Raw genomic sequence first — 12,727 nt, forward strand, 5'->3', positions numbered from 1 at the left:
CTTGCAAACAGAGAAGGTCATGCCATTTCCACAAGTGCTAGAGACACTTGCAAACAGAGAAGGTCATCCCATTTCAACAAGTGCTGGATACACTTGCAAACAGAGAAGGTCATGCCATTTCCACAAGTGCTAGAGACACTTGCAAACAGAGAAGGTCATGCCATTTCCACAAGTGCTGGATACACTTGCAAAGAGAGAAGGTCATGCCATTTCCACACAAGCTGGGGACACTTTCACAGAGGTGAAGTCATACATTTTTTCACTTGGGCACTCACAGAGTGACCTCATATGGAAAAAAGCCGATGTCTTCAGCAGTTTCTAAACAAACCACATCACATCAGTTCCTGTGCAGAATGTCCAATGCACAGGCAGGCCTACCATGCCATTTGTGCATAGGTGGGTCGAGATAACTGATTTCCTGGGACGTCGACAGTCCCAAGTATTCACCGACCAGTGCTTACCTGGTTATATCATAGATCTCCTTAGATCTTCCCTCTCGTAGTCGCAGGGTCCACGCACCTGGGTTGGCCTTCAGTTGGAAATAACCCTAAAGAGAATAGTAAACATCTTTTTTAGACCATGGAGTAAACTTGCTCCAGATTCAACCTCATATTCACAAAAAAGAATAAAGTTGTTTTTTTTTACAAATCATGTTTCTTTTATGTATACAGTAGAACCTCTCTATTAAGGACACCATCGGGACTGACAAGTGATGTCCTTGATAGAGAGGTGTCCTGATTAGAGAGGTCAAATTGAATGGAAAGTACCAATTTGGGACCAAAACTAGTGTCCTTAATAGAGAGGTTGTCCTTAATAGAGAGGTGTCCGCTAAGGGAGGTTCCACTGTACATACCAAATTTGCCATGACGATGGTGTCGAACATAATCGGGTTCTTGGTCGTCCCAAGGGTAAACTGTAGGCCCCTAGGTGGTGTGCCGGTGGCTGTGTCGTAGCAATGGCCCTCCAGGAGAAGATACTCGAGCTCATAATGGGCATTGACTCCGGTCTCAATCTGAAAAACAACAAACATATAGATATCATGATTGGTTCTTCGTTGGGCCGAGGGAATTGGGAAATGAAACAAGACTCCTGAACAAACTAAGCACTGTACATAATATTTTGTAAGGAGTTGAACGTGTTATTGGAACATATTCAGTTAATTTTTAGTAGTACCACCTGGGTCCAGGTGGTGAGACTAGTGTAGTTTTACAGAGGACCAACAGGTGGACTTTGCTAGTTGGTCAGTTCAGTTTGTGTAATGGAGTCAAGTAGACAACTCATATATGCTCTGGAGGAGTAAACTTTATACCAAGGGTAGGAAGTCAAGGAGACAAGCGACACGGGCCGGCCCAAAGGATAGGAGCAGGAACAGTAGGACTGCAGTGAGTATAAACCCATTTTCATGGTAGCAGAGCGTTTTTAGCAAAAATCGCTTACCTCTTCGAGATATATGTTGTCCAAATCATACGGCGTCCGGACCGACTCGACCAGCCAGCTCTGAGGAGGATTAAAGTTCATGGTGAGGAGCGGTTTGTGGGGCAGGTTGGAGAATGTCGCGATCGGGCCCGTCACGGTTTTTTCCAGTTTGAAGGTCACTTCGGGTTCCAATACAAATCGATAGAAACTGGAAGATAGATACAGGTTGGAATGATTTATAAAGGGTCTGTTTGAAGGGGCTAAAAGCTGTGGTACCTTGTACTTGAGCGTCTACGCCAGGGCAGGTCAAATATCCCACACATGGGGCAAAAGTGTAATCTACAGTGGCCCCGCATCTGGGCAAATTCAAAGAAGAGCTCAGATGAAAAAACCACTGAATCTACTTGAGTTCTTTTTGAGTGAACACAACATTTCTGCTATGACTCTAATAGTTGAAGCATCAAAAGTGACTTCTTACAACTTGGAGCACTGTCAGCTTCATTTTGATAAAGTTACCTCAATTTTTATGAGAACGGCGTTTAGCAGCTTTTGCACGTGAACTCTTCATATATCTTACGACTGAACTCAACTCAACAAAAAGACTTACTTCTTTAATGGCATCTCCGATAGTTTTTCTCTACAGTTCATGTAAATCTTCACATTGGCATTGACGACCTCCTGTAACACCAGAATGATCGGCGCCATACGTTGAGCCTCGCGTGTCGCCGGGTCAACTACGGCGACTATATCGAATGACGGGCCCTCGTTGGGTGCGGGGAGGTCAACGGCGCTGTGACGACCTCTAAGACCATTAAGATTTTTTCTTGAGCTGCCGGAGTGTGGGTTGGACAGCAGGAGAGAACTGATCTTCATAACTATGTCACTAGAACTGTAAAAAAATTTAAAACAAATTAAATTTCTAGAAAATATCTAGATTTTTTTCAATTTACTCGATTTAAATCACATCTGTTCATATGAATTGTATGGATGCAGTGTACTCCCCAGTTGTTTCTGGGTTAAGGGGGGGGGGGGTGTACCTCTTTTTCACTATACTGACATGTATTTAGTGTTTATGAAGTCAGTTCTATTTTCAAAAGAGACTGCTAGAGACTGCTGCAATGGTGCCCAGAATTGACTGGGGGAAAAAGACACAAGGAAGAACCAGGGTGTGATGGTTGGAAGTCGCGAGCTGGGACGCAACTACTGCAGGTGTAGGTGGAGACCTTGAGGAAACTACTGCAGATCGGACACAATGACATTGCATGCAATAGCGATGTCCTCGACATCATGTTACCAAGAGAGACACAGATTACTCACTGGTGAGCATTGAGACTCATCTCTATGACCTTATCCTTGACCGAGCTCGCCACGAGCTGTGAGCCATGCTTCTCCAACACGCCAAAGTCTTCCTGGCTGAACTCTTCATCATCACGGAACGGACCAATAATCTGAATAGAAAATATATGAAAGACCTGTCATCTGAGCAGCAACATTCAAATATTTCCGAATTCGGAAACAGCAGTCCTTAAAGACTTTGCAGTCATTATCGACCGCAAAATTCACCTAACTCTTTATTACATACCGATACCGATTTAATTCACGATCTTCTTCTTCATCTTCAGCGTTCACTCTGAAATTTACAGGGCGTATTCTCAAGGGAGTATTCCTCCTCTAAGGTAGGATGAGCAATCTTTGTGTGCCACTTCGGTCAGACACAAGTCAAGTTTATTGACCTAGTGACTCCGTCTTTGGCCTGAGGTAGAGTCCACACAAGTTACTCATGTTTCTCACTCGGTGGTGTCTTTTCTTGGGCTGGCATAGACACCAGATACCTCGGTTTTAAGCCCATTGCCTCGATGTACTTGACACTCACCCTTCCATTTGCTATTACCACTCGCTCCCCCGGCTGAATCTCCAGAGCTTTCTCGCAGAATCCACGATGGCTGTGCAGAAAGTCGTTAGTCCACTGCTTCAGCGACTCTTCATACTTATCAATATCCATACCCTAAAACGCAAAACTCAGTTAGAAATTTGGGAATCTATGCTTGCTCCAACCAGCCATACCTTGTGATGGCAGCTTTTATATGGTGCCTTCAAATTGAGAATGCTCCAACCAACCATACCTTGTGATGGCAGCTTTTATAAGATGCCTTCAAAGTGAGAATGCTCCAACCAGCCATACCTTGTGATGGCAGCTTTTATATGGTACCTTCAAATTGAGAATGCTCCAACCAGCCATACCTTGTGATGGCTGCTTTTATGATATGCCTTCAAGTGAGAATGCTCCAACCAGCCATACCTTGTGATGGCAGCTTTTATGTTATGCCTTCAAATTGAGAATGCTCCAACCAGCCATACCTTGTGATGGCAGCTTTTATGTTATGCCTTCAAAGTGAGAATGCTCCAACCAGCCATACCTTGTGATGGCACCTTTTATGTTATGCCTTCAAATTGAGAATGCTCCAACCAGCCATACCATGTGATGGCAGCTTTCGTAAGATGCCTTAAAAGTGAGAATGCTCAAACCAGCCATACCTTGTGATGGCAGCTTTTATATGGTGCCCTCAAAATGAGTGTGGCCTACTTTTTTCCCAAATTTTTTTCGGGATGGTCTCTGCATGGGTACTTCGACTTAAAACTTCAACTTGCTATCTACTCACATTGACTTCTAAGTCCCTTATTTTCCTTGTCCCATCAACCAACGCTACAACATTCTCCTCCTTCAGCAACTTTGTGATGAACATCTTAGCGAGATTGTTGGGCAGGGTGTCAATGGCGACCTGAACAGCTGTGGCTATTAGCGGCTTCTCGGCACCTTTCGGGAAAGTGGTCGGGTTGTGTACAATACCGATTCGAGCGTCGTTAGAAGATTTCTGAAAAGTTACATGGTCGCTTTCATGACTTTATACAGGAACAACATTTTCAACAACAGCGCCTGTTGACTTTGATATAGTCGAATATTCCATCATTAGGTAGATCACTGTCTATATGTGACCCGTCACAGCAAAACCAGGCACATGTCGCACAGAAGATGAGCCTAAATGACACCAGGAGATAATGGAAGAAATTGATGTGCTCATATTTCACGAAAGGCAGACAATAGAGAAATGAACAAACAGTCCGTCTCAACCTGCCGAGCTCAGAGCGACATGCGCCTGCTTTTGCTGTGACGGATCACATATGATAAAGATGGCGTCACTGTCTGACGATGGAGGTTTTCTCCGGGGCCTAAAAATAGTCCAAAATGTTGAAAGAAGTTTTGACAGGAGTCAAAACGAAATGATAAAACAGATCACAAAACTGATTCTAAAAATGTCACCGTTCTTCAACTCACAGAATGCCTGATGGCGTCGTATAGCAACCTGCGTCCAGATTTCGTCCCGAGATCACCAACCACCCAGTAGGTCATCTGCCTCACATAGACATCATCTGAAATGAAGAACGCAACGTTAATGCAAGTATCAATTCGTTTCTTGTACCCCCCCTCCTCAAGGGTAGTTAAGCTATCACCACTAATCTTTGCCGATGCTTGAGTAGTATTTATTTTTCCTTTAGTAAAAATTTGGCGAAGCTGGAAAGAATAAGGATGCTAATGTGTCGATGTCTTGTCGAACATACAGCCTTACCCAGTAAAATTAGTCCGGTTACTTTATATGATGGTGATAACTGATATATTGTTGATGGTGATGTCTTGACGGAAGAAAAAGTAGCATTGGTGAAAAAAGGGTGATGCATGAGTCTTAAGATGTCGTTATAGGGTGATAAGGTGTCGTACCCTTGAGGAGGGGGGGTACAAGACACGAATTGATACTTGCATAAAGGGGTACGCCGTTGGTAATTACTGGTCCAGGAGAATAGAAATGCAGTTATACACAATGCCCTAGTGGAGCTATTATGCATACAAATTAGCTGAAACTTGGTATATATAGTTTTTGTATATCTATCCACACAACGGCAATGTTGACATTTTTATATTTCGCACATATTTACGCTGTTGAAAATTTTCAAATTCAATTACAAATTTCAAATCTTTAACAAACTCCTCTCGTCCCTCTTAAAATAAGTCGGCCTAAAAAAATAGTGACACAGGGAAAAAGTTTAAAAATCGCCACAACTGTAGCCGGATGGTGTCTGTATCCGTAGCAACAACTACTACTGAGAAAATATCTAAATCCTAAAGCAACAGGCATGAAAAGGTCAGAAGACTGCATGCAGGGAAAACATTGAAGGGGATAAAACTATCAAAATTGCTTTGAAATACAAATTTTGGACTGATAATAGCAGTTTTGACTTGGGAGTGATGCTACATTGTACCAAAACCCGATGCTATTGATTGTTAGTTTGAAATCTCGAGACTCTGAGATGCGATTTCAAGCCAATCTTGACGACACACCAACGACAAAATAATTCGATGCCAGAGCAGGGGGCCAGGAGGGGTCAGGGGTCAGGATCACCCTTGGATCTGCACCTGAACTCTGTATGTATGCCTGCTGACCACCAGCCCCACCCCCCACCCCAGCATAACTTGAAACAGCCTACTGACTTGGCAGATGTTATTTTAATTGTATTGGTAAAAAAATGCTCAGTTCCAGCAGGTTCGAATACAATATCAATCACATTGCATATGGCAGTTCCAATATCGTCCAAAGGGTACAAAGAGTTCTCCAGTGAAAAGGTCATTTCAAGATTCGCATTTTCACTTGTTTTTCCAAGAAAAGTTATACATATTATCGATTTCTCTATTTTGGGAGGGGTCCTCGGAAAATTAACTCCTTATTGTATTGTAATGTAACAGACTCTGAGGTGAAAGCTAGGAATAGTTTTACAAACAAATCCACCAAAATTACCTTCGTCAATATCTGCATGGGAAAAAGGGCGTCATGAAAGGAAAGCATAATAATAATGATAATAATACGAGTCTTATATAGCGCAGTATCCAACCATTAACTGGCCGCTCAAGGCGCTTGATAGGCCTCTTTAAAAAGCAAAGGTTTGAGTTGTCCCTTGAAAGATAACAGAGAGCTGCAGTTCCTAACAGTTGAAGGAAGTTTGTTCCACAACTGAGGGGCTCCAATTGAAAATGCTCTACCACCGACTGACATGACATTTGCCTTTGGGATAGACAGAAGAACGGCTGATGAAGAGCGCAGAGTTCGAGAAATGGTATGAACGGTGAGAAGTTCTGAAAGGTATTGGGGAGCAAGTTGGTAAAGACACTTGTAAGTAAGAAGGAGAACCTTGTACTGTAATAAGGATTGTATAAAGTACAATTTGCTATCGTACATTTGGTATATTACAGGAAAGACATTTCTATTGACTATCTTCTTTTTCATTAAAGGTGGTCAACTACAATATGCAAGGAAAATGCCCCCCTCCCCCTCAAAATGTTTTTATCTAGGATAGATTAGAATGTGCAGTTGTAACACACTATAACAAAATTAATACTGTTAGATGCTCAATTTATGTTTTATTTTCACATATTTTGCAATTTTAAAAAAAAAGAATCGCAAAATTTTTTTTATTTTCATTCAAAAATTGGAAAGAAATTACAAAATCCGCCAAAAACAAAAATTTGTGAATTTTTTTAATTAGAAAATTTTTTTTTTTTTTTTTTTTTTTCAGAATTTTTGAAAATCGCAAAAAATAATGTCTTAAATCTTGAGAGAAAATACATCGGAAATGCCAATTGGACTTGTCGTTTATAATTACCTCTCCTGGTGATATATCTGAGGGCACCAGCCAGCACCCCTGTCATCTCGGCTGGACTCTTTTTCTTGAAGGCGGTGCCGCGGTCAAGCAATGCGGGATCTGCAGATGGGAAAAAAAGGGTTTTTTCACAAAATCAATCTATATAAATTTGTCTTTTGTAAACCCGAATATGCTTAAAATACTTTCACTCCTGGGAACAAGGCAATCTCCAAAGCAGATGATATATTCAAGCGTTTTCTCTCTGACAGTATTAGCGGCCATCTTGGAAAAATACAGTACATTATACCTGGCAATCACACAGTGTGATGAGACAGAAAATGGCTGCCACCGACAGATTCATACTCACTTCGGGGATTAAAGGATGAAACTTACTAGCATTCTTCGTGAAGTCTAAGTACTCGGCATCATCCAGGTTGAAAACGCGATTATTCAACCTCGGCATGACAGACTTCTGCGACATCAACCATTCCAGGATGTCCTTGCCATCATAGATTTTACCCTGGAAATTAGATTTGCGAAATCTTCTAACAAAACGAAATTTTCACAATTCTGATAATGGCGGATAGTGTTATTTCTATCCCTTTTCCAAAAGAAATTTCCTTTCTTTGCAAATTGATTTTTTTGTGCAAAATCCACAAAAATATGGAGAGGTAATCCTTCCCCATCTTCTTCTTAGCATTCCATTCCTTTTCATGGCTATGCTACAGATCCAAGCTTATATCTCTAATAAACCTGGCTGTCATCTCTTGTTCCTCCCTTGATCCCCAGAGCTTAGTCTCCATTGATGCTCCGTATGGCCATGTGGCCAGTCTCTCTGGGTCCAAGAGTGGGCAGTTCTGGAGCATTGCAAGAGGATCGCACTGTAAAAACCAGGCCAATGTCTCTATAAATAAACCTGGCTACCATCTCTTGTTCCTCCCTTGATCCCCAGAGTTCGGTCTCCATTGATGCTCCGTATGGCCATGTGGCCAGTCTCTCTGTGTCCCAGAGTGGGCAGTTCTGGAGCATCGCAAGAGCATCGCACTGTAAGAACCAGGCCTATATCTCTAATAGACCTGGCTGTCATCTCTTGTTCCTCCCTTGATCCCAAGAGCTTAGTCTCCATTGATGCTCCGTATGGCCATGTGGCCAGTCTCTCTGGGCCCCAGAGTGGGCAGTTCTGGAGCATCGCAAGAGGATCGCACTGTAAGAACCAGGCCAATGTCTCTAATAAACCTGGCTGTCGTCTCTTGTTCCTCCCTTGATCCCCAGAGTTCGGTCTCCATTGATGGACTGTTTGGCCATGTGGCCAGTCTCTCAGTATCCCAAAGTGGGCAATTCTGGAGCACATGCTCTGGTGTCTGATCTGGTGTGCCGCACTGACACAAACCTCCAAATTTCCTTTGGACTGGTCATCTGTAACTCAGTTCACACGGCAAAAAAAGTGTGTCAAACTTACATTATAGACCGCCTTCTGGATGTCGGGGGTAGCCTTCATGATGCTGCCGACTACTGCCTCTTCGAATGAATCGCCAGTGAGTTCCTCCTTCTTTAAGGGCACACCATTCATGAGGACTTGAGGGAGGCTCCCAAGGCCAGTACGCTTATAGAAGTCAACAGCTTCCTGCGGAAAAAAAAAACGTTTAATAGCTCTGCGGCCCTTTGTATTTAAAAAAACTGTCAACGCAAAGAAAAAAAGATATCAAGAAACAAATACAGTAGAACCTCCCTTAGCGGACACCTCTCTACTAAGGACACTCTCTCTACTAAGGACACTAGTTTTGGTCCCAAATTGGGTGTTTCCATTCAATTTGACCTCTCTAATCAGGACACCTCTCTATTAAGGACAGCACTTTTCAGTCCTGAGGGTGTCCTTAATAGAGAGGTTCTACTGTATATTGAAAGTTTGTAAAATTAGTACTAGCCCTGAGGCTGTTTACAGTAACAATGAAGCCTACCAGTCTCCCTTTATCATATTTTGACTTCGGGCCAAGAATGGACTTAATCTCGGGATCAGTTAAGCCTTCGCTCAGCATCTCGGCCACAACGACCTCTGGGGTAATCTCTCCACTGCCCGCTCTCTCGTAGACGTCGGTGATGAATGACACCCCCTTGTACGCAGAGTCCTTCTTTCTGTAGTAGGTGAATGCGCGGTACAGTGCCACGCTGGCATCTTCTCGGCCGTCGATGTCATCTTTGTCGGTTGAGAGGACTACCACGCCTATCCTGAAAAGACAAAAAATGATCGTTATGAGAAATAGTTTTGTGATGAGCAAAGGTTAAAAAAAGAACTAGCAAACTGCTTAAAACAAACGTTATGAATATATTTACCTGATTGGTGCACTGTGGACGTAGAACGCCTCCGCCATTTTGAGTAGTTCACGACTTGGTTTCTGTGCTGGGTCGACCATGAAGACGAGGTGGAAGATATTCTTGGCGATGTGGCGTAACATCCCTGGGAAGGTTGGTCTCAGGAACTCCTGGACCGATGAAGGCCAGCTGTTGTACTTTTTGTCCTTTTGAAGATTGTTTAAATACTGCAAAAAATTTTGAAATAGATCCTTGTACAAGCATGAATCTGTGAGATGTGAGAGACCCCTATTGGTGACTTTGTGTAACTTTATCTTGCCTGCCTAGCTGCTGCGTATATTGTCCCTTTAAGACTTCATAGCTCAGATTTGTGCCCTTGCTTTTGATAAAATGAAATGACACGTGTATTTAAAACTGATCTGCAATGTCTCAACAAAAGTTTGGGACCAGAGATTTGTATTTTGGTGTGCAAAGAGAACCAGAAACATATAATAAGACAAACACAGCCCACAGGTTGTACATGTAACTGCAAGCAATAGCATCCCGCGAAGTTACTATTTATAGCTCACAAGGTCATTTGAATAAGATATTGATGACGTTTTAGTCACGTGACAGTCGGACATCGACACTTATTTCTACGCATTTGAGCTTATTTCAAAGTCAATTATCTTTGACCCTGCATTGTTTTTAGCATGAATGATACCAAAGAGTCAGAGAGAGAAATATTCAGAACAATTATGTAGTATTTCCAACACTCGGACATGTGCCAGATTGAATCTAACTGCCCTAGTTAGAAAGCCTGAATCCATTACGAAATCGCATGTTTGTCCGACATTGCCTGTAATTCAGCGATGGGGAAATAGAGGGCAGCAGCTGCAGTGACGTCATCTTCGCGGAATGCTATAGGCTTTTTCCTTCTCGGAAGAAAAATGTAAAACTGAGGCGAGAAAAGGTTGATGAATTTCAACGATACCTGAACACTTTGGTCCCTAATGTCCAAAGCGTATTGTACATCCGAATCCTTCATCTCAAGTGAAAGCATCGTCTGAAGGTGATCACCCTGCAAGACAGAAAAAATGTAGGCCAAAATTGAAAATAGGTTGCTTTTTATGACGTTTTAAGAAAGGCGAACTCCATCTACAAAACTGAAAAACTTTGTGGAGCGAAAAAAGTTCCAAAAATGGCTGGAAAAATGGCTCGGTCCCTCGTGGTGATGTGATATCCGGGTCTGGCAAAAGTGTGTACTTTTTGATACCTTAGACTTTGAACTTTCCGATGAAATACTACATTTTGTTCAACTTCCACGCTCTCTGTGTGAAATAATCTAAAATTGGAGTGCCTTTTTCTCGTGAATTGGACTATAGTCACCTTGAGTGTGGTATACTACAGCACCTTGACCGTGATATACCACGAAAGGTGCCATACACATATGTACAACTATAACTATTTGTTAGTCTAAAAAATACAGACCTCAGTCTAAGAAGTGTTTTCTTCCCTTCTAAAAAATTAAAATGCTAACTGGTAGAGGCAACCCACCTTGATATCCCTCAAGTAACCTGGCCTCGGACTTCGGGGTGTCAGGGAGAGTGAATGGGTTGTAGATATCATCATCATCATTACCGGCGTTGTAACCCTATTAGATTTTTGCCGGAGGTATGGAGTCCACTATAGGCTATTGTCCACCTATGTGGGATCTTTTACTTGCCCTGGCATAGACACTCAGGTACAAGGGACCACGGCTTTTAGTCTCATCCGACAGACCCTCAACTATTTCAAACGTTAATGTACGTGTTGTGAAGAGCCAGGAATTTTAGTTCCTTGAAAGTTCCTTCGAAGTCAATCTGTAACCCGTTACAAGTCAAGCTACTCACCTTGATATCAATAGCATGGAAACCCTCGAGTAGCCTGGCCTCGGACTTCAGGGTATCAAGGAGAGTGAATGGGTCGTAGATATCGAAGTCAATCTGTAACCCGTTGATGAATAACGTGGATTCACCCGTTCCAACTTGATATACGGACTCCAAAATCTGAAATAGAACGAAAACAAATTGTCAGTAAGACAGACAAACTGAATAGAGTCAGCACCTATTCTAGGTCTGACTGAGGTTTAACCAGGAGCCTACAGGCCTTGAAGTCCAGTGGAGAACTGGCCAAGTTCTGATCAACCATTGGGTCAGTATCATCTGTTAGGCCTAATTCTAGGTCTGACTGAGGTTTAACCAGGAGCCTACAGGCCTTGAAGTCCAGTGGAGAACTGGCCAAGTTCTGATCAGCCATGGGGTCAGAATCATCTCTGTCAGGCCTAATTCTAGGTGTGACTGAGGTTTCATCTGGAGCCTACAGGCCTTGAAGTCCAGTGGAGAACTGGCCAAGTTCTAATCAACCACTGGGTCAGTATCGTCTCTGTCAGGCCTTATTCTAGGTCTGACTGAGGTTTCATCTGGAGCCTACAGGCCTTGAAGTCCAGTGGAGAACTGGCCAAGTTCTGATCAACCACTGGGTCAGAATCATCTCTGTCAGGCCTAATTCTAGGTGTGACTGAGGTTTCATCTGGAGCCTACAGGCCTTGAATTCACGTGGAGAACTGGGCAAGTTTTGATCAAACACTGGGTCAGAATCATCTGTCAGGCCTAATTCTAAGTCTGACTGAGGTTTCATCTAGAGCCTACAGGCCTTAAAGTCCAGTGGAGAACTGGCCAAGTTCTGATCAGCCATGGGGTCAGAATCATCTGTCAGGCCTAATTCTAGGTCTGACTGGTGTTTCATCTGGAGCCTACAGGCCTTGAAGTCCAGTGGAGAACTGGCCAAGTTCTGATCGACCACTGGGTCAGAATCATCTCTGTCAGACCTAATTCTAGGTCTGACTGAGGTTTCATCTGGAGCCTACAGGCCTTGAAGTCCAGTGGAGAACTGGCCAAGTTCTGATCAGCCACTGGGTCAGAATCATCTCTGTCAGGCCTAATTCTAGGTGTGACTGAGGTTTCATCTGGAGCCTACAGACCTTGAAGTCCAGTGGAGAACTGGCCCAGTTCTGATCAACCACGGGGTCAGAATCATCTCTGTCAGGCCTAATTCTAGGTCTGACTGAGGTTTCATCTGGAGCCTACAGGCCTTGAAGTCCAGTGGAGAACTGGCCAAGTTCTGATCAACCACTGGGTCAGTAACATCTGTTAGGCCTAATTCTGGGTCTGACTGAGGTTTAACCAGGAGCCAACAGGCCTTGAAGACCAGTGGAGAACTGGCCAAGCCCTGATCAGCCATGGGGTCAGAATCATCTGTCAGGCCTAATTCTAGGTCTGACTGAGGTTTCAGC

At 43.2% G+C, this 12,727-nt stretch overlaps 1 protein-coding gene across 3 annotated transcripts in view; it reads right to left on the minus strand.

Annotated features, from left to right (window-relative positions):
- The window catches only part of LOC135494431 (UDP-glucose:glycoprotein glucosyltransferase 1-like), a 34,589-nt gene that overhangs the window by 11,735 nt on the left and 10,127 nt on the right, over window positions 1-12,727 (minus strand). For all 3 annotated transcript variants that reach the window (XM_064782381.1, XM_064782382.1, XM_064782380.1), the window contains 15 exons: window positions 11,286-11,441; window positions 10,388-10,474; window positions 9,436-9,641; window positions 9,063-9,330; window positions 8,564-8,728; window positions 7,498-7,624; window positions 7,126-7,224; window positions 4,751-4,845; window positions 4,077-4,289; window positions 3,290-3,421; window positions 2,734-2,864; window positions 2,024-2,305; window positions 1,438-1,624; window positions 854-1,012; window positions 462-547 (listed from right to left, as the gene is read on the minus strand). In XM_064782381.1, the coding sequence (XP_064638451.1) occupies window positions 462-547; window positions 854-1,012; window positions 1,438-1,624; window positions 2,024-2,305; window positions 2,734-2,864; window positions 3,290-3,421; window positions 4,077-4,289; window positions 4,751-4,845; window positions 7,126-7,224; window positions 7,498-7,624; window positions 8,564-8,728; window positions 9,063-9,330; window positions 9,436-9,641; window positions 10,388-10,474; window positions 11,286-11,441 (2,393 nt within the window). The remainder of the gene's footprint in view (window positions 1-461; window positions 548-853; window positions 1,013-1,437; window positions 1,625-2,023; window positions 2,306-2,733; window positions 2,865-3,289; window positions 3,422-4,076; window positions 4,290-4,750; window positions 4,846-7,125; window positions 7,225-7,497; window positions 7,625-8,563; window positions 8,729-9,062; window positions 9,331-9,435; window positions 9,642-10,387; window positions 10,475-11,285; window positions 11,442-12,727) is intronic.

This window comes from Lineus longissimus, chromosome 10, assembly GCF_910592395.1.
Source record: "Lineus longissimus chromosome 10, tnLinLong1.2, whole genome shotgun sequence".
Classification (NCBI taxonomy): domain Eukaryota; kingdom Metazoa; phylum Nemertea; class Pilidiophora; order Heteronemertea; family Lineidae; genus Lineus; species Lineus longissimus.